The 27676-nt window shown below is 33.8% G+C and overlaps 1 protein-coding gene across 1 annotated transcript in view; it reads right to left on the reverse strand.

Moving 5' to 3' along the window:
* Positions 1-27676, reverse strand: part of COL24A1 (collagen type XXIV alpha 1 chain) — a 303518-nt gene that overhangs the window by 266296 nt on the left and 9546 nt on the right. Inside the window, exons 2-4 of the mRNA XM_033113285.1 lie at positions 27144-27208; positions 8851-10193; positions 1644-1697 (exon numbers count right to left, since the gene is read on the reverse strand). Of these exons, the coding sequence (XP_032969176.1) occupies positions 1644-1697; positions 8851-10193; positions 27144-27208 (1462 nt within the window). The remainder of the gene's footprint in view (positions 1-1643; positions 1698-8850; positions 10194-27143; positions 27209-27676) is intronic.

Raw genomic sequence — 27676 nt, forward strand, 5'->3', positions numbered from 1 at the left:
AAGGAAACCTGTGCTTGCACACCACCAAGTAGAGGGACTAAGAGCCACCTCCAGAACGCCTTCTAGTTCTCCAGGTCTCCTATACTCATTTCGTTTTGGTACCCACCTCTGTGCTCTTCAGCCATACCTCTATAGTAACAAATAGCATATAGTTAATATTTATTTACCTATCTTTTCAATTCTGAATTAATAGAGCCTTGTGTTTTAGAAAGGAGTGTCAGCAGTGCAAATATTGAAGGTATATCTAGCAAGATTAACACTAAAGAAAAAAAGATTAGATTTCGTGACATATGTCATTTGTAACTTACAAAAAATAAATTTGATAAAGTAGATGGAAAAATTTGTGGCAATTAACAAATGAGTTGCTGCTGTAGATATAAAAGCAATGGACATAAACTATTATTTCACAAAGCACAGGAGTAAGCCAGGATAATATCTTCAGGAAAAATTAATATCAATAAAACTTTGGGATTTTTAAAAACAAAGATAATTTGTTGGTCATTGCCAAATGAGATAAAATCTAGGGAAAAAAGAAATGTACAACTGCAAGTTTTAAGTTACATAAAATTGAATGAAGATACAATTAGGAATACAAATGTAATCATTACCCTTGAGAAGAGAAATATTGTTCCTTCCTTAAAGGAAGGAGGATTGGGCAAATAAATGAAGAAAAATATAGAAATTAGGGAAAGAGACTGCTGTCTCAGGAGGACGCAGGAGATTCAGAAACTGAAGGTCATGTTGTGGGAGAACAGCCTTGGTAATGGAGAGGGAATGCAAGTAGAGTAAAGATGGACTCAGTCCCTGAGAAAAGTAGGATCCAGGGTCTCCTGACAGGGAGGGAAGAGGATGGAATGGTTTTCAGGCTAGAGCTGGAGCCCAGTCAGCATTCATCTTTTGTCTCTTGGGGACATGAGTTTGATGTGAATATGATGTGAACTTCAAGTAATATTTTAGGATGATTTTTTTTTATATTGTATATAGGATAAATAAAAATCAGGACAGAAAGTAAGTGGATTACATATGGTATTTGAATTTGTCTTTATAATGCACAATCTCAATTCTTTTTCTAACTCTTTGAAGAATTTCTGTTAGTAAGTCTACGTTTATTTTTCGGTTTGAAAGAAATTAAACCTAACACAGCAATAAATCGTTTGCTGGGCCTGTGTAATGTGAGAAACTACTGCTGATCTTTAAGGCAGCTTTTTCCCTCAGGACACTTATTATTCTAGTCAATAGCTCCAGTATTTTCCATTATGTAACCCAGGAATGCACAATTTTATGGCAGTCTGCTCCTCTTCATTTCCCAAAGCAAATGAACCCCACTTTGGACTATCAACTACAGATGATATCACTTTATATAACTAAGAATAATATTACAAGTAGCACCGGGACAGCCACTAATCTACAAATTTGATAATCGTTCTTGGGCATGTTCACAGAGAATGCTTTGGCTGGGTGTTTATACTCAAATAAACAGTCTGCACGTGTTCCTAAGTTTCTCTTGAATTGGCAAAGGTACGGCTAAGTTTGAAGATCCAGGCTGGTTTCCAAAGGAAGTACATACTGTACAATACTAGGAAAAATATACTGGAAAGTTACCAATTCTAACAGCAAGTGGGAAACGGAGCCCATTTACTCACCCGTGGACCTCTCTTTCCTGACGGACCTGGTATACCTGCTGGACCAGGTGGGCCCTTGGAAAACAAATGCCAAGATATTAGGCATGATAACAGACACATCTTTTCTCACAAGTATTATTAAGATTCTCACCACAAAGATCTTTTTCAGTACCCACTTACCAGCTTTTAAAGTAACATGAATCCCCTCATCCTAATCAGCAGGGGTGAGAGTTGAAACTTAAATGTCCTCTTTAATCTGGCCAGAAAATGGCAGCAGAAGTCTATGACTTATGGTTACAGGCGCTGTATCTGGTTTTTACAGGAACTGTAACTAGTAGTTTTGTGGGTGATTTTTACTTAAATTTACTTTTACTGCTAAAGGAGGAATTCAATTTAGGCTTTGGAGACCAACAATGAGAGGGTGTTTTGTTTTTTTTTCCAAACACATTTCAGAAGAAGACCTGCCTTAAAAAAATTAAAGCACTGATCATTTTATATTCCTTTAAAAAAATGTATACGAAGAATCTGCGTAATGTGTTAAACTGTTATAATGAGATCCTTCTAGTACATTCAGTAATAAATCTGCCTTATACAAAATGCAGCATACCAGGAGGTCACGAGTAGAGTTAAATGGTTTGTAAAACAAAGTATAAAAGCAAAAACTGATCAATTTTTTAAATGTTCTGAGTTTGTTAAATGTTACTTATAAAATATATCAAGTAAGAAATAGGAAACAACTTCTTTGCTTCTTCATATAATGTCTTAGATCATCTTTTTTACTTTAACAATCAATTGTGAAAGAATAAATGCTTATTTGGGATACGGTTAGTACATATTCATTCATCCATCTGTTCATTCACTCCATTGTTAGTGAGCACTCTGCTGACATGGCATTTTCTTCATGTCTGCAGAGCATACACATATTGCATTTTATAAATACTTATTCATTATCGCAGTAAAAATAGTATGAAGTTTCAAATTAGATATATCGAGGTTAAAATACTAGCTCTACCATTAACAAGTAGAATGACCTAATAAGCCTCACTTTTCTGTAGCGTTTTTTTTTTTTTGAAATTTTCTCCTTTATTGATATTATAGTCATTCTGCAGTTTTCTAGTGCTCTTTATATATTTCAAAGTGTCCATTTCCCTTTAATTTTAGTTTTCCCTTCTCTTGCCCACTAACTTGATAAAAACCTTTAATGTATGAGTATTTCATACTATTGAGAGAGAAACACTATTTCTACTCAACCCCAAACTCAGGAAATTCTCCTTCCTGAGCCATTCAAATGTTTTAGCTGTTATTATTATATCACTAGCTTCCATCAAAAAATGACTATCACTTATTTAAAAAAATTGAAATTAGTTCCAGTTCAGCTGTATAATCAGAAGTTAACAGCTGTTGATTTAAATTGATGTCCCAAAAAATAAAAACTAAAAATGAAAAACTAAATGGAAAATTAAGACAAACGTGTACTTTGGTTTATTGCCCTGTCACACTACTTTGTGACAAAAGAAAACACTATTCCATTCACATTGAAGAGGCAGTTAATATCACAGTTCAGACCACACCTACTGGAGAAGATAAAGTATATTTCTGCTGTGATTAAAATACTTGGGTTGTTTAATAAGAACTAAATAAAAATCAATTTTAATTTGTCTTCACAATTTTGCCTTTCCAAACTTTGATAACAGGTTATTAATAAGCATTTTCTAGAAACTATAGAGGGAAACTAAGTTTATATGGCATGACTTTTATAAGGAGAATAAATTACTTTCTATAAATAATTTTTCTATAAATAAATTATTCTCTATAAAAAATTAAGAACTAGCAAAAGCACTTTAACTTTCAGATTATTGACTATTAAGAGAAAGTACAATTCAATTAAAATAGCAATGGTTTTGCAATCATTCAATTTAGATTCAAATCATGCCTCAGCTATTTACTAGCTAAATGATCTTGGACAAGTTACTCTTTCTTAGCTTTAGTTTCCTCACCTTTAAAATACTGATGGCAAAAATCTACATTTCAGGGTTACTGTGAGCATTAAAGATATTGTATATAAAATACCTGTCACTCTGTCTGATATATAGTAGTTAACCAGTAAACTATAGAGTATTTAATTTTTAAAGGTATGCATGGGGCACAGTAAGCACTCAATATTAGTTATAATATTATTACTAGGTAATATATATACTAAGGCAAATGTATTCAGTAGATCAATACGTCTGAGAGATAGTAATACCTGGTCAATTAATCTTAGAGGTCCTGCATCTAAACTACCTTTTTTTAATCATTCACTCATTTATCACTCACTCATTCAATAAACATTAGTAAGTCTCAAGCGCTTCTGGAGTTTACAGTCTAGGAAAAAAGACACACATTAACAGACAAACACATAATTATACATTTTACTTAGTGATATGAAGAATAAAACAAGCAACCAAGAGAGAGATTAACATAGTACACCTAATTTATATTGTATCAGACAAGGCTTCTCTGAGGAAGTGTTAAAGTTAGACCTAAAAAATGAATAGGAGTTAGAAAAGAAGAGAAAATAAGATTCCATAAAATAGGAATAAAATGAATGAGGCCATGAGTAAAACAAAATAAAACAAATGTAAAAAACATAGTCTTAGTGAAGAACTAAAAGAAAGCTAAGAGTGGAACGAGATGAGGTTGCTGAGGTAAGCAGGGGTCAGCTCATGTGATCGCGCAGGTCCAGATAAAGAGTTTTCAGTTTATTCCTTATTCTTTACAGTGCTTTATTTTTCAGCCACTGAAGAGTTTAAGCAGATAAATGACATAATCTGCTTTATGTTTTAAAAAAGATAACTAGAGGATATACATAAAAGATGGCAGAAAGAACATTTTTTAAGCTACCCTCCCTCCCTCAAAACCAACATAAAACACCAAAAGAAGAAAACATCATCTCCAATGAAACAAGGAAAGAACCACAACCACAAACCACAAAATATGAAGATTATCTTCCAAATGCTGAGAAACTTTGGAGTAAGAAAAGATGTTGAGAGATGACAAAACACAAACAAAAAACCTTTTCAGACCTCAAACCTTGGACAGGCTACAGATATCTAAAACTATTATTAGTCCTGAAAGTTCATTGCAACGATCCTTTGACTACAACAACACAGTTTAAGGGAATGGGAAAGCCACAGGAGATGTAATTCATGACTCAGTAAAGACCCAGTTCCAAACAGCCAAGAGTAAGGAAGGTAGAGCTGACCATCCTTTTTATGATCTACAATCAAATTTCCTAACCTCAGGCAATTTCTAGTGATGAGAGGGCGTAAAAGACAAGAGCAGAAGTCATCATACCATTTCTCAGAGAGCCTGTGACATATAGGCCTTCACAACAAACTGTACATAAAAATGAAAGGAGAAATGTCTCTGGGTAGAGGACAAAATAAATATGGCAAGATGGTGTTTAAGGCAGCGATCTGAATTGGAATCTGTGTATCATTCCATCTTACTTCCCTTTGCCTCTACCTGTATGACTCTAAAACAGATAACGGCCCAAGGAGAGTTGTCTTTATTTACAAAATGAGTAATAACGAGAAAGAAACCCCCAAGGGATCTGTAAGTAAATACTGAGGAGAGGGAGAAGTGTGAGGACAAAGACATAAATTAAAAGAAGATGAAAATCACTTATAAGAGGAATGACTCTATGCAACAGAGAAAAACAGTTCAGTCATAGAGTCCACTGTAGATTCAAAGGATTTCAAAATGCCAATTTTCTATAAAAAGAGAACTCAAAGAAGAGTTACAAGATATAAAAATAACAATCAAGGTAATGAAATGTGAACCAGAAGAGCTTGAGAAAGATATGAAACTGCCAAAAAGAAACCTATAATGACTTTTCATCATAGATGAAAGTCATGTCAGAAGCAATGAAAACTGAGTAAATACAACTGAAAAATCAATAAAGGGAAAAGGATGTAGAATAACTGAATTCACACAAAATGAAATGGGAAAAAGAGAAATCAGATAGACATGATTGTAGACAAGACAATGAATACTACCATCGCAAAGGACATTCAATATATACATACTGGTGCGCCTGAAGAAGAATATTAAAATATGGAAAAGCAAAACAGTTGAGAATAAAAAGGGAGACTTTTCTATAATAAAATAAAAATAATCTTTAGATGAAAAGAGTACCAGAAAACGCTGATACAGAACATAATAAGTTTAATGAACTTCGATGATAACAAAAGAATTGCATGAGGATACAGAGGGAAAAACAGTCACCTACAAGTAGAAAAAAACCAGGGTGCCCTTAGCCTTTCCACAGTAACATCCACTTTGAGAAGCAGTGGAGCAATCCTTACAAAGTTCCTCATTTCACCAGCATTCAATCTCCTGCCTAGCTTTCTAAATCTACTTTTAGTCTCCTTCGCTATGCTGAAGTAGGATTCTCAAAGTTGAACAATGACTTGCCCATCAGAAGATCCAATGGATTCCTCCACTTTTCCTCAGTTCTTATCCTCTTTGACCTCTCTGTAGCTTTTGGCACTGCTGATCAATTCCTTCTCAAAACTCTTCTTTCGCTTTTGTGACAGTACATTATATTCTTCTCTCCCATCTCTCTGACTATCCCATCACATTTCTGCTTTTTTTCTTCTATAACCTGAAGGCAAACATTACCCATGATTTGACTCTTGACCCTGTGCCAAACTCCTTCCCTTGAAAAGTATCCAACCCTATATATAGTTCAACTATAATGACAGGAAGACTTCTATATCTATATCCCCTACCATGACCCTCTTTTTCACTTCAGCTTCTCCAACTTTTCCAACAGCTAGCTTACTGAATTGCCAGTAGTACCTTAAATGTTTTAACTTAGTTTCCTCTCCTAAAATCAACTTTTTTCCTTAATTATTGTTTTTAGTTATGGTATCAGCATTCTCTCAATTCACAGGCTTAAAATTTGAGTTGACTGATTCTCTCTCTTTTTTCTTTTTTCTTTGTTTTGGTTGTTGTTGTTTGGTGTCTAGGTCCAATTACTTTTTTAGTTCTACAAAAGCTTTCTTGAAAATCTCTCTTGAACCCTACTTTTCCTTTGCATTTTCACTGCTGGCATCCTATATAATGTTCTAGTCTGGTAACATCAAGATAACAGGAATTACCTATCTGGGCACTGCTATCAGACTGAATTCGCTATTAACTCCCCATTGAGAACAATAGAAAGTTAGAACTATCAATTTGACAATTACACATAAGACTCTCCACAACCCAACATCTAGCTTGGGTCTTAAATTTGTCTAACATTATTCAGCCTAACATCATGGAAGAGTTTGAGATTTAGAGGCAGAAAACCTGGCTCAAAGTCCTGGCTCTATCGTTTATTAGTGATGTGGTTAGGGCAAGTATGTTAACTTCTCTGGAGTTCAATTTCTTCACCGGAAAAAATGAGGATAATAATGCCTACCTTACAAAGTTCTTTTAAGATAAGGTAAAGAATGTAAAAGGCATGGTAGAGTGTCTGGCACAAGGTAGAAATTCAGTACATGATAGCTATTGTACTGTTTTTGCTGTATAAAAAAAATACCACTTCTTTTCACCTATCAAAATCATATCCATTTTTTGGGGCCTAAGCTATAACTTTGTCTACAAGAACCTATCCCAAACAGCTCAGCCTTAAGTGATTTTTCATAGAGGTCTCAAAAAATATTTTTCTTACCTTTGAACATCTGTACCCCATACACTTAGTCTGTATCTCTCAGTGGCATGTATCTTACTTTACAATGAGATATAGTTATAAATGCACTTCATGCATCCCTATTATTAAAATGTAAGCTCCTTCTGAGCAATGACTATGTTACACAGACTCTGTGTTCTTGCCTTTCCCAAAACAGAGACTGAGTTAAGTATCTGTTGAACATTACTGCTTCACCTACCAATGTTGAAATGACTATTTTTGGTTTTATAGAAGAGATTAATGTCATCTCATCTTACTGACTTTTTCTGAAGAAAGTCAATAGTTTCCATAACTATTTGTTAATACGACCTAGCAGTTGCTCAGCTTTATTATTACCATGTTGATAATTAATTGTCATAGCTGAAAAGAGTTTATTTCACTATAATATATTCTGCAGATTTTATTTTAAAACCTTTAAACATTCACTCTAATAAAAGTCGCTCAATACCTAACAAATCCCTTGGAGTCATAACCACAAAAGAAACATAAACTAAGCAAGTGGCATCATCTCCTCTCATTTTACATTCTATGGTTTCTGGAACTAAACCAATGACATAAATTTTATTTTCATCAAATACTTTAAGCTATATTTTAGCTTTGTTGCAATTTAAAATATTAATTTCTAAAGACATATAGGTTGATTATTTAAGTTACAGAAATATGAAAGGCAATATTGTTTCATGTTATTTTAAATAGCTTTAAATGCTTTTTTTTTTCAAATGTTCATCTGTAATTGCACCTACACAACAAAAGAATTTAAGAGCTCAAAAAAATCAGTCTATTGTCTCACAGTTTTGCTTATACATTATTAAATTAGTGACTTGGCTGGATTTTCCATTGAATGGACTGATGGCTAATTTTTGTATTAGGTAGATGGAGCTTTTATTAATCCATAAATGTAAACTGGCTATATCATTAAAGATTAAATATGTTATTCTTCATGGATATTAAAATATTTCATTGAGAATGACAATGTAAGGGTTTGCTTCTTCCCAATGATTCCCTACAAAATAATCTTTACCTAAAATAAATTTTGCGCTCTACCTTAATTCATTTCATACTATTCTGCTGAAAAGCTATTTAACTGATGTATGTATTTTTATTTAGTCTACCATAACTTTTATACCCTCTTAACATGACTTTGCATTAGCTTATGTTTGTTTGTTTGTTTTAATAAAGAATGCTGATCTATATTTAGCAGTTGAATTCCTGGTTGAATTTCAACTGAACAAGAAAATCTTATAGCTTACTCACCACTTTACCAGAATTAAGTAACCTTTTCAGCCTGCCAATAAAAACAAACCAAGGGGGAAAAAAATGAAGTACAATATTTGAGCCAGGATTGCATTTTGGTTGGATGTGTTATAGCAACCATAAATTCAATCACCGTTGCCAGGATACATTTCTGAGATAGATCTAATCTGTTCTGTGTTGTTCAATCCAGAGACGTCTTTTTGAAATGTATGGTAAGTTAATGCATTAAGACATATTTAAAAAACAACAACTTACGGGAGGTCCAGGGTCCCCTTTTGGCCCTCTCAGATTCTCCATATCGAGCACTGTATTAAGATCCTCATAATAATAATAATAATCATAAAGTTCAGTTTCATAGCTATTTTCGATGGGATAAGTAGCATCAGGGTCAAATTCACCCTCCTTCCTTCGACCAAGGTGATTATCCACAGACGGCTCATCTGTCACTCTGTATAAGGTTGTATTCAAAATGTGTTGCAGTTCCATGAGTTCGTTAGTGTGTAGATTTGCTCTGATAGCCTTCTTGAGATTGGTAACTGTATCCTGTTTTATATGTGGAAGAATAGATGACACCTTCTTAAACAGTGACAGACCAGTTACTCTATCATTATGCTGCGTTATATTGCTGGACACATTTAAGAGAGAACTAAATTTCTCCTTTCTGTCTGTTCTTGCGTCACTGAGGAGATGATGGCTCATTGACAGGCTTAAATTTGTCTGAGTAGGTTCCTCAGTGATTATTTCTTTGTCCTGAATCCCATGGTTCACAAGATCCACAGCAGAGACATTCCCTGAAGGAAGAGAAGTTAACAGAGGTCTTGATAGCTGGTGTTCTTCTTTAGGCATTATGGAAGATGCATTATTTGGCACGTTTTTGCCTTCAGTAAGTGTGTCCTCTGACAGTACTTGCTCACCAAATCGTTTGGGTAAGGCAAAGTTTGTTGATATCTTAGCGGGTCTGATAGTTGTATGAAGAAGGCTTGTCCCAGGGCGACATTCCTGTTTCACGTATCTGCAATAGTTTGCAGATGCTTCTGCAGAAGGAATAATATCCAACTGACATACTATTCCTTCAAAATGGACAGAATTATTATTCATACTTCCTACCGTAAACACACTGTTAGAATCAAAGGTCTGAACTTCCGAAAGAGTCTCTCTGCTAAAATATTTCTTTCCACACTCAACAAACATTGAGACAACTTGGTTTCTAATAGTAATGGCAAGGGAATGCCATTGCTGATCATGAACACTGTAGTTGAAAAATACAGACTGCTTTCCTCCAAGGTATACCACTACCTTTTTAGGTAATAATTGTACTCCTAATTGCAGTCTATTTTTATTTCTAATGCTGAAGAGAAACGCATTGTTTACTTTATGTGACTGTAACCCAATTAATATTGTAAATGGCTGTTCTAAGTTGACGGGTAAAATTTTCATGAGAGATGACTCAATATAAGCATCATTTGTTAAAATGACGCCCGATTCTGTTACATGGACCCCCTGAGGTAATGGTGTAGATGATGATGGTACAGCAGTCACTGATGATGAGTGTCTTACATCTTTGCCTCCAAGGCCTAGTTGATGAAGAATATCTATGCCTGGAAATTAAAAAGAGAGAGAGAAAGAGAAAGAGAGAAAGAATCTTACTCTTATGCATTCATGTGTTCATATAAATGTTTGAGTATGAGAAAATTTTCCTTGTCAGTATCAATAGTAATCCCTAAAATAAGCATCCTCTATCAATAACTAATTTCTAGGTAATGAGAGATACAGAGAGGGAAAGTAAAATGCCATACTCACTAATTTGAAAAGACACACGCACACATGTACACACACACACAAACACACACACACACACGCACACACCCCATTATCCCTAAACCCAAATTTAATTAATAAATGTTCTCTCATTTTTCCCCATCAATAGGAATCTTATTTATTACACCAATGAACATACATATTTTTTTCCCAAGATTCCCAGATATTATTTACTTCTTTAATTTAGAACTTAAAATTTTATCATTTCTATGTTAAATAGAAACAAGGGACATACTTACAAAAAGACATTTGTAATTGGGAAACCATTTTAAAATTAAATTCACACAATCCTTTAAACGAATTTTTCAGGCTGTTTTCCCTTATAGTCTTCTGGAAATCTACAAGCCATGTAACAGCTCTCCCTATGGCTAATATCATAAGTGTATTCTACACATAAAGCACTCAGTCACCTTGATATAATATCTTCTGGTCAAAAGCACTTAAATTCTTGTTGCTTGTGATCACCATTCTTTTTCTCTCCCATCCAAGTTTCTCTCTCTTCCATTATGCTCAGTCCTCCACAGCAATTTTTATACAAATAATATGCAGACTCTTTTTTCAATATTTATTATATAATATAGATTTTTACATAATACAGATTTTATATAATTATGGGTTTTTCTGGTTTATTTTTATTGTAATGTTACTGATAGTGTATTGCTCATCTCCTTTACCCAATTATAAACTCTTCTAACATGGCGTCTACGTCTGATTCATTACTGGATACCTACTATACCTGCCTTGCCAATAGTTCTATAATTTCTGAATAAATGAATTTGCCCCACCAGACTCTAACCAGATATCACATTTATCTCTAGAGTCCTATAAAATTAAATGCCATTTATAAAGAATGATAAATCCTTTCTTAAAGATATATAACAGCTTACCCATATAATCTTTATTATTCTTTGAGTTATAAATTTCCCATCGGTATCTTTGTACATACATAATCATTTCCAACAAGAAATATCAAAGAATTGCTAATTCATAACTAAGATAAGAAAAATAAGTTTTTAAAGATTAGCCAGGAACATGAGTCAGGAACATCGCCTTTTAGAGGAAATTAGTAGACATTTAATAATTCGTGTTTATTAAAAACAGAAAACATAATGGCAAATATCACAGCCAAGTCTGACAACTACCAGGGGTGCCAAACAAATGTATATACATTTTAAGGGATGTTTTCTATGTATTACTTTTCGAAGTTGAATTCTGGTAGCAATGTGTAGTATGACGTTCACTCAAAAGATGGCGTTAATCAAATGAATGCTAGCATCACCATGCAACAGGTAGGACAGTCAAAGAAAATGGCAGAAGGCCGGTTGTCCTTCAAGGAGCACAAGACCATTTTGAAGTGGTATTTGAAATTTGAGAACGTTGTGGAAGTACAACAACAATGGAGGCATGAGAATGCAACAGAACCTCCAACACACCTAACAACTGCACCCATTCATGGTAAGTTTGAGACACATGGCACTTTGTGTGATGTGCACAACGGAAGATCCGGGAGGCCTCGCACAGCAACAAGTCCTGCTGCTTCTGCTGTGGTGCTGGAACAGTTTACACGCTCGCCACAGAAGTCTACCAAACAATGTTCGCTGTAATCAGAAGTGCCTGGACGCCGATGGTAACCACTTTGAGCACCTCTTGTAACTGCAGAAATCAAATGTGACTCGTATTCATCTTTTGTGATCGGTAAATATTGAGTGTTACAATTTTAACACATTTTCTTCTGTTCTTAAAATGTGTATACATATTTTTGGCACGCTCTGTATATACAATAGTGAAATAATTACTAAATATCGCTCTTGCATAATCTAGCAATCAAAATGTTTTCACATTAGAGAGCTTTACAAAACAGACACATGTTTTATTTTAAGGTTAGAACAACCATCATGGTTGTTTATAAAGTAGTTGTAATTTAATAATACCTTTAAATGTTATAATTGTACTTAAGACACCATGATCAATGTCTAAGATATTATGTGACAGTGTCTCTCAAATTTTTCTACCAAAACATTCTTTATAGCAGTTTAAAATTATATGCTTCTCCAGGGATTTGGGGGGATATTTAAAACAGGCCCCATAAAAACACACAAAAAAATCTCTGACTTCTCATGTTTCATAATTATAATTTATGAAAAGTTTTCATTTTACTCCATAATATGGCTATGTTTATTTTAACATAATACATGAATTACCAGTTAAAACAGTTATCTATTTCCATCCCCAATCTTCAACGTAAATTTACACTTCTGAAACACATACCATGCTTACTCTGTGTACTCTTGCCCAATGCTACCTGCCTCTAAGAATAAGCATATCTCAATCTGAGAAGTAAACTGTGGAAGAAACACTGCTGCTGGGAAAATCATAATGCTTAATGTATATATAATCATAAAGCATGTAAAAGTTATCATTCTATGATGTCAGACAGGTTACTCTTACACAAAGGGAGAGTCGCACGTATGTAGTATGATATCAAGTGCTGCTCCTTGCCCAAAGAAAAGCTTTCCTTGTATTTAATAACCTCTGCTACATACTTCCCAAATTTCTGATTCTATTAAAAGGGAATATTATTGGAAAATGCATTATTTTAAAACCTTATTATATATATATATATACATATATATGTGTGTGTATGTGTGTGTATATATATGTGTGTGTGTGTGTGTTTTCAATATTTATATGTGTGTACATATATACGTATATATTTACTATTCAATTTATTAGTCAATACATTTCCTGTTATTGGACTACCTTTGCATTCCTAAAATAAAATTTATTTGATGGCTGTATGTTATTCATTTGATATCTTACTGGATTCTTGAAGAATAACTCATGAAGAATCACTGCATCAAGATTTATGAGCTAACACTGGTCTGTGGTTTTTCTCTTATTGTACTATCTTTATCAGATTATAATATTGAAGTTTGTTTTCTATGGTATAGAATAGTTGAAATACCTTTGAATTGGCTTTTTCCTCAAAAGTTAGGTAAGACTCAACTGTAAATCAAAGTTACCATGTTGGTTTTTTCATTGATATGTCTTCCTTCACTTTCTTAATCTTTTATGTTAATTGATTTATTCTAATTTTCAACTATATCTTGAATAAATTTTCAAAATTTACATTTTTCTATAAAATAATAACTTTCTTCTAGGCTTTCAAATATATTATCCAGAGACCTTCATGTAATACCCCCTTAAAATTCTTTTGGTTTTGCTGTTTCTGGGGTTCTCTATATAATTTTCCAATTTTTAATATTTTGCTATATTTGTTCTTAAGTCAGTCAGTCTCATTGTTAGGCATTTCAAAAGGATAGCCTTTGGATATTTTTATCCTATTTTTGTCAGTTTTATATATCATTAGTTAATTTATACTCATTAATTATCTTATTCTATTTTCTTTTGTTTTATTTTATTCTTTTTCTAATTTCTGAAGATGAGTACTTTAGTTCTTTATTTATAGCATTGAGCTATAAATTTTCTGAGTATGGCTTTAGATGTAGCCCACAGATTTTGATATGTGGTATTGTCATTTTTGATTTTTATCTAAAAACTACAAAAATTTTACTTGAATTTTCCCATACACCCAAATGATATAATAAAAAAATTAAAAATTACCAGTTAGAAGGTTGTTTTGTTTGTTTGTTTTCTGGTTTTGTTATTAAAATCTAACTTAATGGCATTGTGATAAGAGAATCATGTCTAATCTGCAATTATTTTTGAAACTTAGCCTAATAAACGGTCAGTTTTCAATAGTGTTTGATAAGCACTTGCAAAGGTGTTTCAAGGTACAGAATTTACAGTCAGCTGAACCTCACTGTTTGCTATGTATATCCTGTATACACTTGTTTACTTTATACAATTAATCTGTCATGAACTAAGAGGTAAAGAAAGTCGCTTACCACTACGATGTTTGTTTGGCCTTTTGTCTCATGTGGTCTTAGCTTTATGAATATTGATGTTATAGTTATTATGCATACATAGTCATAATATTCAGATAGTCACTGGATATTGCTCCTGTTCAAATTATAAAAGAACTTCTATACGTGGTTTATAATTTTTGGGGGTATAATTTCTATTTTACCTGGTATTAAGACTAAGCCCCCTTTTCCCAACTTTCTTTGTTTGCTTTTGTCTGATATACCTTTGCCCAGAATATACCTTTTATTTTCATCTACTTTGAAACACTGTGTTTCAGGTAAAGAGAAAACAGTTTGATTTCTTTTGTGATCAAATCTAAAAATATTTTTCTTCAAATATCAAAATTAATTGTAATTTACATTTATTGATGTGATGTTTTTCTTAATCTGCCATTTTACTTTACGCTTTCCCATTTTAATTTTTATAAGTCTTACATGGTGTGCTTTTTTCTTCTTACTTTGTTTTTGTATGTAGTTCTTTTAAGATTTAGAGAGGTCTGTATTTTTATTATAAGGGTTACCATTAAAATTATAAATGTATCCAATGTCCCTAAATATCTTTACTTGGATATATCTCTTATTTCTTTCCTATAGATACTTCCTTTTCCTTTTCTCCCTTTTCGCCCTTTCCCTCACCATTTAATTTTATTAGTGAGCAGGATTAACTTTCATAGTATTTACCTTTTTATTATTAAATGTCTTTAAAGTATTTTTTATTGGACTTATCAGCTTTAAATAATATTAATTCCCAGCTTCTACGTATGAGCTAATCAGCAAATTAAATCGACTTCTTTTTTTTCCCTCTTCTCCTGACATTTTTTGGGGTTGTACCATTCCTACATTGTGAGTTCATATAGCATTTATATTCTGTTCTGTTCCTACATTGTCTTCTGATAAACAGAGCCAGTCTTTTGTAGTTGTTTTCTCAGCTATTTCCTCTTTGCTGATGTTTATCCTCTATTAGTTTCCTCAAGAACGGTTTATGGCAACATTTCCCGAGTGTTTGACTTTTTAGAATGGTTTGTTACTAAGCTCATACCTTAAGTTTCATTGGATATAAATTCTTTGCTGATATTTTCTTTCCTTGAATATCTTGTGGATATGGGTCCACCATCCTTAGGTGTTCGATATTAGGATAGAAAAATCTGAAGTCAGGTAATTTTTTTTGGGTCATTCTATGTGACTTGATTTTTTTTACCACTATGCCCAAAAGAATTGTTCTTTATCTTTGAAGTGCAGTGAAATATTAGGATATGCCTTCATTTTGACCATTCTGGATAAATGTTTCCAGGTATATAGTATGCCCATTGGTTGCACAGATTCAAGTTTATTTATTTATTTTTTCACTGCCGCAAAGTTTTCATGAATTATGACCGTTGAACATTTGTTCTATTTTATAGTTTTGGTTTTTTCTTCAAAAGTTCTTATTATGAGTATGTTGAATCTCCACTGCTGTCTTCTATAATTTTTCAGTAATCTTTTGAAGTATGCTCTTTATCTTCAGTCTGTTTGTTTGATTTCTCTCATTTCTATCTTTCTTGTGTTTCCTACAGTGTCTAATTTCTCTTTGTGCTTCTTCTAATTTCATTTTGCTTTATAAAAAGGTATTTTTCCTGTGACTTATTTTTTGAGTTCTATAAGGTCACAATTCATATCCTCTTCATGTCTTGCCATCTCTTCCTTTTTCTGTGTTCTTGTGTTTGTGTGTATGATCTCCCTTCATAGAGGTGTTTTTATGTGTGCATTCTTATTTTTGCTGCTTTTACCTACATTTGACCTTATTGTCGCTTTCTGTTTATTCTGTGCCAACTGCTTGTTTGTAGTTACTTATTATTTCGTACTCCAGCAATTTATAGAAGGCTGCTGGGGGAGAAGACGGAGGGCCATGTCTTCCAAATCTCAAAACCCAAAGGTTGTGTTTCAGTGTTAACCAGTTTTCTTCTCAAACGGCTCCTTGATATATCCTCACCTTCTGAGTCCAGAAAGACTTGTATGCCAGCCCAGCTCACAACTCCTCACTCTCCTTCTGGTAACTATTCCTGTTGCTTCAGAATGAATCCTTCACCCCAGGAAATAGAGTTGTGCATGTTCCAAAATCTGTCCCCACCAAGCCACTTAGCCGTTACCTGTGCTTTTTTCTTGTCCTTCCTTCTGGGCAGCTTCTATACTCCCCAGATCCTGTAGCACTTGTTTTGCACAAAGGCTAAAGGTGAAGTACTTCGGGGTGTACTGTCACCTTTAGGAAGCTTGGTTTTGTTGGTTCTTTCTGAAATCTTACTATTGACTTTACTCCATATGGCATCTGTTTTTCTCAGCATATTTTGGGAGTTTGCAGATTATATCAGTCCCCTAGTTTTTCTGAAAATGGAGTTTACAGGTTTATTATTTCATTCTCCTTGTTTCTTTGGTATGATATCCGTAAACAGATATGGGAAGATAATATTTCATGGTTTCAAGTTTATACTTAAAATCTATACCCATTTTACAGATGAATACTCTAAGGCCCAGAGATTACATAACTTGGTCAACGTCACACAGCTAATAAATGGTAGAAATGGATTTGAGCCCAATCAGTCTGACTTCAAAGGCTACAATCTTTGTCCTGCCATACTGCCTCACAACCACTGTATTCTCCACACCACCTCACACCTCCCTTACCAAACTTCACTAATTAACCATGGCAGGCCTATTTCCCCCCCACAGAAATCTCACAGTGGGGAATACTCTCTAGTTAGCCACAAGAGTTGGTACTGGAGGTGAAATCTAATTGTGATTCTAGTTTTAAGCTTTTTATATGTGAACATGTTTAGTGAATGCTTTGAGCAGATGTTGACAGAAGAGAGAATACAGAACTATTAAGGCGAGAAGGCACAGATGAGAGGGGTGGGGAGAAAAGGAGAAAAAAAGAAAAGACTTCTATCAGAGGAAAGATTCTTTAACATGTATTTAAGCCTGACCCTGAATATCACCAAATTGCAATTTGGGGTTAAATTCTGATATTTGATACCAGCGAATACAGCAAGAAAAAACTTAGCTGTCTACAGTAAGTTACTTGTTTCATGAATGTCCCTAACCACAAAATCTATCTAGTATGTGTCACTAAGGAAATCAGTTACTATTTAAATAATATTGATTCCCAACCAGGCGCTTAATTCAGTGCATGCATTTTTTAGAGAATAATAGCAGCATTTATTAAATTCTTTCTATGTGCCATGCATTGGTCTAAGAACTTTACTGTATTAAAGCCACATAATTCTCACAACAACCCTGCAAGGTACTATTGTTAACCCGATCTGACAGTTATGAAAAGTAAGTCACAGAGAATTTACACAATTTCCCCAAGGTCAACAAACTAGGATGTGCAGAGGCAGAATTTGAATGCAGGCAGTCCTCTAGAGCCAATCTCTTAGCATGACACCTTTTAGGAATGTAAATGTTACGGAACAGCAGAACTGATTGCATCTCCTTCACCTATTTGCTTCTTAAATGGAGAATAAATAGTGCTGTTACCAAGACAACGCCTTGCTCTTTTTTACTATAAACTCCAGGTCTAATGACTTCATCCAAACCATGGTTTTGATAACCACACATGCTGACTCACAAAAGCTCTCTTCTGGGCTTGCATATCCAATTGCCTATTGAATTTATCCAGTAGAGATTAGATGTCCCATACGCACTTCTAACTCAACACAATTTCCCCAAAATTTGTCCCTTTTACTTTAGTGTCTCTCTCAGTGAAGAGCTCCACTCCACACCAGCTGCCAGAGTAATTTTTTATAATGTAAATTGTATCATGTTATTCTCCTGAACAAACTCCTCCAATGATGTCCCATTACACTAAAAATACATTCAAACTCTTCACATGGTGTATTAAACATATGTCATCAGCTCCCTTGCTTACCTCTTGGATCTCATCTCCTTTCATTTCATCCTACCTTACTTTGCTCCACCTAAATTAGTCTTTCCTTTCTCCTTGAAACCACTAAACTCACTTTTAACTCACGGTATTTGCATTTATTGTTCTCTCTGCTTAGCATGTTCTAAACCCTTAGTTCATTCAGACCTAGGCTCAAATGTGACCTTCTGAGAGAGGCCTTCCCTAAATACATTATTTAAAATATAAAATAGTCATCCTTGCCCCAATATCTAACGTTTACTGTGCTTCATCTTTTCTTCATAACACTGAAAATTTAGGGAAAAAATTATACATACACACTCACACACACATACACGTATATATACAGCTGAACCTCACTGTTTGTTAGACAGATACATACCACGTTTCCCTGAAAATAAGATCTAACTGGAAAATAAGCTCTAGCATGATTTTTCAGGATGACATCCCCTGAACATAAGCCCTAATGTGTCTTTTGGAGAAAAAATTAATATAAGACCCGGTCTTATTTTCAGGGAAACACGGTATATGTGTGTACGTATATATCTATATATATACACATATATATGTAAATAAATATATAGATAGATACACACACATATATGCGCGCGACACACACACACACACACGGTAAGACTTCATCGTGTTTTACTGTTATAGTCTGACACGTAGAATGACTAAGACAAAGTAGACCTACAATAAATATTGCTTGAATAAATGAATTAATATCATCTAATCCAGAAACCTAGGAATCATCTTTGGTACTTCCTTCCCACCCATTCTCCATGTCTTTTCAGTCACCAAGTCTAACAGAAGCCTTCGTTGGGCTCTCTTTACTGTCAGATTATAACATTAGCTTCCTGATAGATTTCTCTCCCTTTTGTAAGACACTCTTGTCCAATCCATCACCCATACTGCTGCTTGAGAAACCTTTCTAAATACAGAACAGAATGAATGTTTAATTCATGACACTCCTTCCTATAACACATCAGTAGTTCTCACAGCTTTTAATGTAAAACTCCAATTTCTTATGTTGGCCCTCAGGCCCTTAATGATATAATCCCTGCCTACATATCTAGTCTCACATCCTCCTAAACTTTTCTTCTTTTAAATTTATGCTAAATGTCAAAGGTGATAAAAACTCAAAGATCAGAACAGGAGGATTTAGAAAGTGGGAATAAAAAGATTCCTTTCAGCAAGAGAGTTCATACTAGAAATAAGAAGGAATCATTAAACGGAGTGAAGTATCCATGCTCTCTCAGCCTGTGGATGTCCTGTTTTAAAAAATATGTTTACCACTCCTCATGAAGAGACTATGACTTCATACTAAAATAATTTTTGCATTGATTTTTGACTAGAACTGTGTGTGCCTATGATATAGTTTACAAGGCTGAGCAGACTAGCACAATTAAGAAGATCCTTACAATTGTGAGTGGTATGGTGGTCTTATTGCAAAACTGTCAAGTAATGCAAGTGAATCATTGGAGGCCTTATCTTGATTCCACTTTTTCAAACCTTTTTTTCCCCACCCTTTCCACTATGTTACCCAATCCCACATGCTACTTGTGTAGTAAAGAATTTAAACTTGCCCAAAGAACAGTCTTGTCTTTGTCCCCAGCTCCCCGGAAGTAATCTATAAGCCCTTGAATGCCTTGCCTGGTAAAAATATCTTTGTTTATCTGGGGCCTTAGGCCACACCAGATAGTTTAACAATGTGATTTATGGTGAGGACTTTGGATCATGTGGTATCAGCCTAACCTGCAGAGGGACTGGAGACTGAGGTTAGCTACATGAGCAGTTAACCAAGTCTACTTGAAGGAGCCTCAACAAAGACTCTGGACTTGAGAGCTCAGGCAAGCTTTAAGGGCTGGCAATACTCCATGCATATCATTGCTGGGAAAGTTGACACTGACCATGACTCACTAAAAGAGGAGCTGGAAGTTGGCACTATGACTCCACTGGAAGCTCCATGTGGGACTTTCCTAGACCCTGTCCGACGTGTTTCTCCCTTGGACTGATTTCAATCTGTATCCTTTTCTATAAAAACCATAACTGTGAGTATAACAGATTTCACTGAGTTCCATGAGTCCTTCTAGGGCATTACTGAGTCTGAAGGTAGTCTTGGGACCTTCAAACTTGCAGTTAGTATCAGACGTAAGCATGGTCTTAGGGAGTGCCCCCTAATTTACACTAACCCTTACACATTTTTTTTCTTTGATGATATATCTGCTCGCTCCAGGACATTCTCCACTCTTGATATTTTTTTATTAATTTTCCTTGAATTTCTTACCATATCAAAGCTTATTTGTGTGTTATTTTAAAATCCCATTCTTTTAGAGTCCTGTTAAGTATATCCCTTTATGCCAAGTTTATTCATCTTGTCTAAGACACAGTTCAAGTTACCTCCTCTTTAAGCCTTCAGTGCAACTTTTGTTTGTTGTTGTTTTGTTACACACTAATGACAAATAGTTCCTCTCTCAGTATGCTAATAAAATCACCTCTCTAAGCCTGCAGAGTTGATGCTGATACAGGCACAGACACTCCAACCTTGCTTGCTTTTCATTTAAAACTTGCAACACTGGTAATATTATCACTAGTCAGAGAAAAGAAGGGAAGAGGGAAGAAGAAAGGAAGGTAGAAGGAGAGAGACAAAAGATGGGGAGAGGAAGGAAATGGGGGAGGAGGGAAGAAGAAAGAGGAAGGAAAAAAGGTGAAATAGAGTCTCAGCAGATAAAAAAACTAAAACTCATACCCAACTATTTGACTCTAAATCCAGTGGCTATATGGTTGGCTCTGGTGGAGTACAGTATATGTCTAAAGAAATAGACATGGGAGAGCTGATGGTTACACTTGTTTTACAAGTACAGAGAACCAAAGAACCATTTTACCTGTCAATACCAACAATATTCTATCACAAACTGGAGGCACAAGGGTAGTACTCTGTTCAGCCCTCAAAATGCAAGGTTTCTCACATTTCTTTGTAATTGGTAGCTTAAAAGACTTTTTTAAAAGTTCTCAAATTTTATATTAAAAGTACAGAACAATATCACTTGACAGAGTATAATAAATCGCAGTGCTAATTCATTATTAAAGAACTAATATAATATAGCACTTAATTTTAATGATTTCTCACTGTTTAAAATTTTCATATACCTGGATCAGTTAAGTCCCCAAAGCTATATTCTTTCTAGTTTGCAAGGATGAAAAAATAAAATGATAGTTTAAAATAAAATTACCAAAGTTGTCAACAAGAAAGATTATACAGGTTTCAATATCCTTTTCTTTTCCTTACATATTTACCCATTGACTAAATTATCTAGATAATTGCCCAATATCCACTTTCTATTGTTCTGTGCAGTTTCAGCCAAACAGTCAGTACCAGAATAAAGACTCAAATAGAGGCTTCCTGGCTGTCAGCTCACTGAGTTAAGGAACAAAAGGAAATTGTTTAAGACCAACTTTTTTTTTTTTTAACTTTATGAGCATATGAGAAAAAAAGATTTGAAGTATTCTTTCTCTAAATTTATTGTATGTTCACCATATAACAGACATGCACTAAGCACTTTACATGTATTATTTCATTTGATCCACACAACAACCCTACTAGTAAGAATTATTATTATCTTCACTTTAGAATTGCTGAAAATGAGGCACAGAGTATTTAAGGAACTTGCTCAAGGTCACACACAGCTAGTAAGCATTGGAACCTGGACATGAACCCAAGCTTCTGGCTTTTAGCACCACTGTCACACTGGGTATGTGAAAAGTGGCAATTGAGACTTTAAAGTAATCTTAATGTAAATAATACATCTATTCTGGATAAAGAGATAAATGCAAACTTATTTATGAAATGAGAAATGAAGCCTTAACTTACTACATGTAAAATTTTTACTTAATGTCCATCAGGGGTTTTGACAGAACATACATGGAGTTACTATAACTAGAATGAGCTGCTTCTGTGTTAACAATAAACACATTTTTGGATTAATTTCCAGAGGAAATACTCTTCTTGGAGATGACTATTCTACACATAAGGATTTCTATACATGTGGTTTTCACACCTATGGATGATGAGCCCTAGAATGCTGTATATGTTCAAAACTAGGTACACATCTCTCATGATACAGTTATCATGCAGAGGTGTTAAAGCTATGCCAATCTCACTGGCGCCCAGCCCACCAACAGTGACAGAGTAAGAAGGAAAGTAGACTGTGTCAGATAAGAATAGGGACCAATATCTGTCAAATATTCAGGAAACTCAGCCTTAAATTATTAATTTTTTCTTGAAGTAAAATCATTTATTATTTAGGTTATACCTAAAACTTCATTATAAAACAAATACAAAATTAATATTTATTAATAGGATAATTTAAATGTGTTTTTTTTAGTAGTGCTAAAACTTAAAGGAATAACTGAAAACATGGCAAATAACAAATATCTCTGCTCAATCTCAAAATCTCACTAAAATGAGAATAAGCATATGTTGTTTAAAACTACATGGGTAAAGTGAATGGGTAGAAGAGACAACAGCAGATAAGAGATATCAAAACATTTTTTAAAGATGGAAAAACACATGAAGGAATTAGCATAGCTGAAAAAACTGTACACTAAGGGCTTGCACAGGCAGGTGCTAATAACAGGCGAGACAATTCGTATCACAAAATCCTGCAAAGGCTCAAGAATTGAAGGCACCAAATCACTGTATTCAGGAGAGAGGCAAAGGGCTTCAAATGGGGTGGAGAGGGAGGGTTTGAAAGTCTGTGTAAGAAGCTTTGAGAACCTAACAGAAGATTCAAGCTTACTGAAGTAGAAACATTGAATCAATCATAGCAGAAGATGGAAGAGAAGGACTATAATGAGAACGAGGAGATTCAGTTAAAATCTACACACTAAATGGTGAGACAAACCCCTCTTGGCCCCCCGCAAGAACCTCTTTATATCATGTAACTTCAGTAACAGTGACAAACAGGATTATACTCTACAAATAAGATACTAGAGGATTCTTCTCTAAAGAAACTGGATAGCCTTTGACATTTGCAGTCCAACAACATGATGGTCAGTTAATACCTACCTCATGTACTTTAGACCATCTATGTAAAGTATACCAGTTATCAAGTCTACCCATGCAAAGTTCTCAAGCACATTTCTAGTGCCTTACTTTTAAATAATAACACAGGTACTACAGACTGCTGAAGAACTTTTTTAACTTAAAAGACCAAAACAAACAAAAATTTGTAAGGAACAAAGACAATGTAGGGAGCAGAAAAGAAGTTCAAAAAAACTATTTTCATCTTTAGAAAGGTAAGAGTATATATTGCATCAAAGAAAAAAAGAACAAGATGCTATTTTTTTTAAAGGGACTATCTGAGAAAGCTCTTAAAAATTTAAATACAGCAGAAATAATGTAAATGTTTGAAATAGTGACTCGTGAAAATCTAATCTAAAATAGAATAAAAAACAAAGATTAGAAAACAGGATCCAATATCAGACCAACAGGATTTCTACAAAGAGGAAAAATATGTATCATAGAGAAAGAACACAGGAAAAATTGCAGAAAATGAAAGATGTTTCCACATTGAAAGGACCTACTGAGTGCCCAGCACAATAAATTGGAAAAAAAAAAAAAAAAAAGACCAGTACCAAGGCACATCATTGTGAAATTTCAAAATAGCCAGGATAAACAGAGATCTTAAGGGTTTAAAGAGTAAAATAAGAAAGTCACATATAAAGCAACAAGAATAAATATCAGATTTCTTAACTAAAAGCCAGAAAACAATAGATGAAAACTTTTAAAATTCTGAGAGAAAGCTATTTACAGCCTAAAATTCTATACCCAACCAAACTACTCTCAAGCATATGAGTGAAGTAAACACATTCTCAGAAATGTAATGTTACAAAGAGTGTACCACCTAAGTTCAAGTTGTCAGGACGCTACTGGTTATAATGCTCCACTCAAATAAGAAAATAGATGATGAAAAAGAAAAATAAGAGTTCCAAGTCACTGGATCTAACTAACACAGGTGAGAGACATCAACTCTATGGGAAGCTTAGAGGACTACCAATTCACAGTAAACAGACATTCTAGAAGGGACAACTCCAAGAGAACAATAAAATGGTTAGAGTATTTGGTGTATTTTTTTAGAAAATATTTTTCAAAGACATTCTAGAATTCTTTTGGAGTATCTGAGAATTAGTGATAGTGACAAGGAAAAGAAAGCAAGCCAAAAAAGGAGACAACCTTATATTGTAGAGGAAAGAAAATATAAATGTACATGGCTCAGTGGTTTAAAAAAAGTACGTACATGGGCATAAGGTAAATCATAAATATTAATGTAACCAAAATTTTTTATAAAGCTATATTGATTGAAAGGATAGAAGAATGGGAAGAGAGAGCATATGATAGTATAAAAATGTTAAAACCTCAGCATCAAAAATTAGAAGTCAATACAATATATAACCATATTATTAAGAAATATGGAGGTTAAAACCAAAAGATGGAGTTAAAAAAGAATTTGAGCAGACAGTTGCAGGTGTGGGTAAGGTCAAGGGATACTGTTTTGTAGTACAATTTGACTTTTAAATTACATACTTGTCTTACTTTTATACTTTTCTTAGTTTTGAAAACTCTCATAAGCATAAATAAACATTTATTTTTGAGAAGTCTAGTTTGGGGTAATCTCTAGCTCAAATAGACATATATAGCAGTATTAAATTAAGATTGCAAATGATATTTGTGATAATTATAAAATCACAATTTCTTTGCAAATTATTTTCTAATCTCCTGATTAAATGTTACATTATTATATCATGACAAGTCAACAAAAAAAAATTTATTTTAGGAAAAAAGTACTTCTAAGTTTTTGATAACATACTTGTACTACTATTTTCATTTCTTTTTGTGCTCAGAGTATGCAAATTTCTAAACTCAAAGAAGTTTTTAAAAGATTTTCCTTTTTGTTAAGAATTCACAATACAAGTTTATGGTTATAGGAAAACTAAAAATTATGAGGTTCACCCTGTAATAAAAGAGCACGTTTTGTATTCTATTAATATAAATGAAATCTTAAGGTTGAAAGATACTATTTCTTTCATTTACTCCTTTCGTAGTTTCTGAATTTTAAAAAAAAAATCTATTCATCAATATTCAGTTTTCTTATATCTTTCTTTGCCTGGGTTTTTAATATTTTGATACTGACACATTTTGTAAATTACTAAACTCAGAACACCAGCTCATGCAAATTGTGAAGCGAGGGCATACGTAGATTCAAGTCCTAGCTGTATGAGTCTGGGCAAGCCCCTTCTTTGAGTCTCAGTTTCTTCATCTATAATACCTACCCTGAAGGTTCATGATGAAGATTAGAATAATATGTAAAGTACCAGCAAAGGACTAGACACTAAATCGATACTGACTTAATAATGGCAATTCTTCTCTTTCTTTTCTTCCCCATGGTCCAAGACGTTTCATTTTTAAAGAATTTATAGACTTTGTAGTCAAAATACCTGATTTCAAATCTTGGTTCTTCCCTTTATGAGTCTGTAACCCTTGGGGAAGTTAGTTATTCTTAATCTTGGTTTCAGCAATCCTATTGTGGGCTTAATTATAAAAACCCTGTAATGATGCCATGGTAGAGAAAATATGTATTCTACTACCACAGTGACTGGTACATAATAAATTTTCAGAAACTGTAATAGTAATAATAACAAGAAATTAAGAGATACAGTTTCTCTTTTTTATGATTGCTTAAAGCAAAATAAAGAACAGAAATGACTTGGTCAAGAAAAGCATTGCATGAAGTTACATGTAATGTGTGAGCTCATTTAATCATTTCCCCATAAAAAAGAATTAGAAACTGCCTTCCAAGATATATATTTAATTAACCTACATGTTATTTGACAGAATATTTATCTATGTCCACTTGTCAATTTGGTCAATCAGATAGAGTACCACTCTTTGCTTTCTGTCTTCTCTCTACCTACATATATTTCATTTATTTCTCTTTGGTTACTTGTCTTTTTCTTACTGTTATTTTTGTAGATTGATCAAATTAACAGGTGGCTCACTGAAGTGAAAAGTTGACCTGTCAGAATGAATAACTTGGCAGACCTGCTGATAAAAGGCAGAAGAGAGAAAATGGAAGCCATGGTGATATTGTCAGCAGATCCAGTACAGTTTCAGGGTTTTTCTCTTTGACTTAAGGTTTTTTTGGTGGTGGTGTTTTTTTTAACCTTTGACAAAGGCACTTGCTTCCACTTTGAGACCAGAGACATTATCTTATTTGTATTTCAATTACTGGCAATTAGAATTTCATGTGGCAAATAGAAGCTACTTTAGAAACACTGTTCAATAAATGAATAAATTAGGGTATACATAGATTCCTTAAACTCTATCAGCACACTACCAGAGCAACTAGCTAGCAAGCAAAAAAACAAAACAAAACATTGAACTATTTTCCAAACCTCTCCATTTGAATTAAATAAAATCCCAAACCTACTGCTATGCAAATTTTATTTTGTTTCTTAATGATGTAAATCTAGAAGGAACAGTTAGCGTATGCTTGTGTTCTTTCAAGAAGTACAAAGGTAATTCAGTCACAGTTTGCCACCCTCAAGAACTCCCACTTCAAGTGAAGTCACAAGCGAAGCCTTTTTACTGTACAAAACTTCCCTTTTATAGAGAGATTGCTTAAAAATGTAAGCAATTTCACAGGTGGAAGATCTGAGTAACTTCTTAAAGGTCATATTTCCCCAAAAAATTGGTTCCTTCACCCTTACACTCTCATTGTAGTGGGTAGACATTTTTATTATTTAATGTTGAACTTAAGGTTATGATGACTTTCAAGTCATATACTTTTACTGTCTGAAAGCAGAGCTTGTATATAAGCAAATAAGTATCAAGGTAACATTCTTACCTTGTTCTTGTGCGTGAACAGCACCCCATGTCACACATAGCACAATAAAATGAAGAAGCAGTTTCCTGAAAAAAGAAAAGTTATTGGGAAAAACTTAGTTGAACACTTACAACCTATAAATCATATAAAATCCAAAATGAACTCTAGAGCAAGATGAATAATTAAGCTATTATTTTAATTAACACAGTATTGTAATATTCATATTAGTTAAGAACAAGGGCTCTGGATTTAAGGTCCAGCTTTGCCATTTACTATGTGACTTGGGCACACATTTTATCACTCCTTGCCTTTGTTTCCTCCTCTGTTAAATCTGTTTCATAAGGTTTTTTTGAAGATTAACTGAAAAAAACTTCATGTAAAACACACAAAACAATATCTGGCACATAGGAAATACTCAATAAACAAGAACTAGTATAGATGACATTATTATTATTTCAAATTACCATGCATGCAATTTTATATGAAGTAATAGAAATTTGTACAAAATAATACAACTTATAGTCACTAACCATAGTGATTATAAAATGGCAAAA

This window comes from Rhinolophus ferrumequinum, chromosome 9 (assembly GCF_004115265.2).
Source record: "Rhinolophus ferrumequinum isolate MPI-CBG mRhiFer1 chromosome 9, mRhiFer1_v1.p, whole genome shotgun sequence".
In the NCBI taxonomy this organism is placed as follows: domain Eukaryota; kingdom Metazoa; phylum Chordata; class Mammalia; order Chiroptera; family Rhinolophidae; genus Rhinolophus; species Rhinolophus ferrumequinum.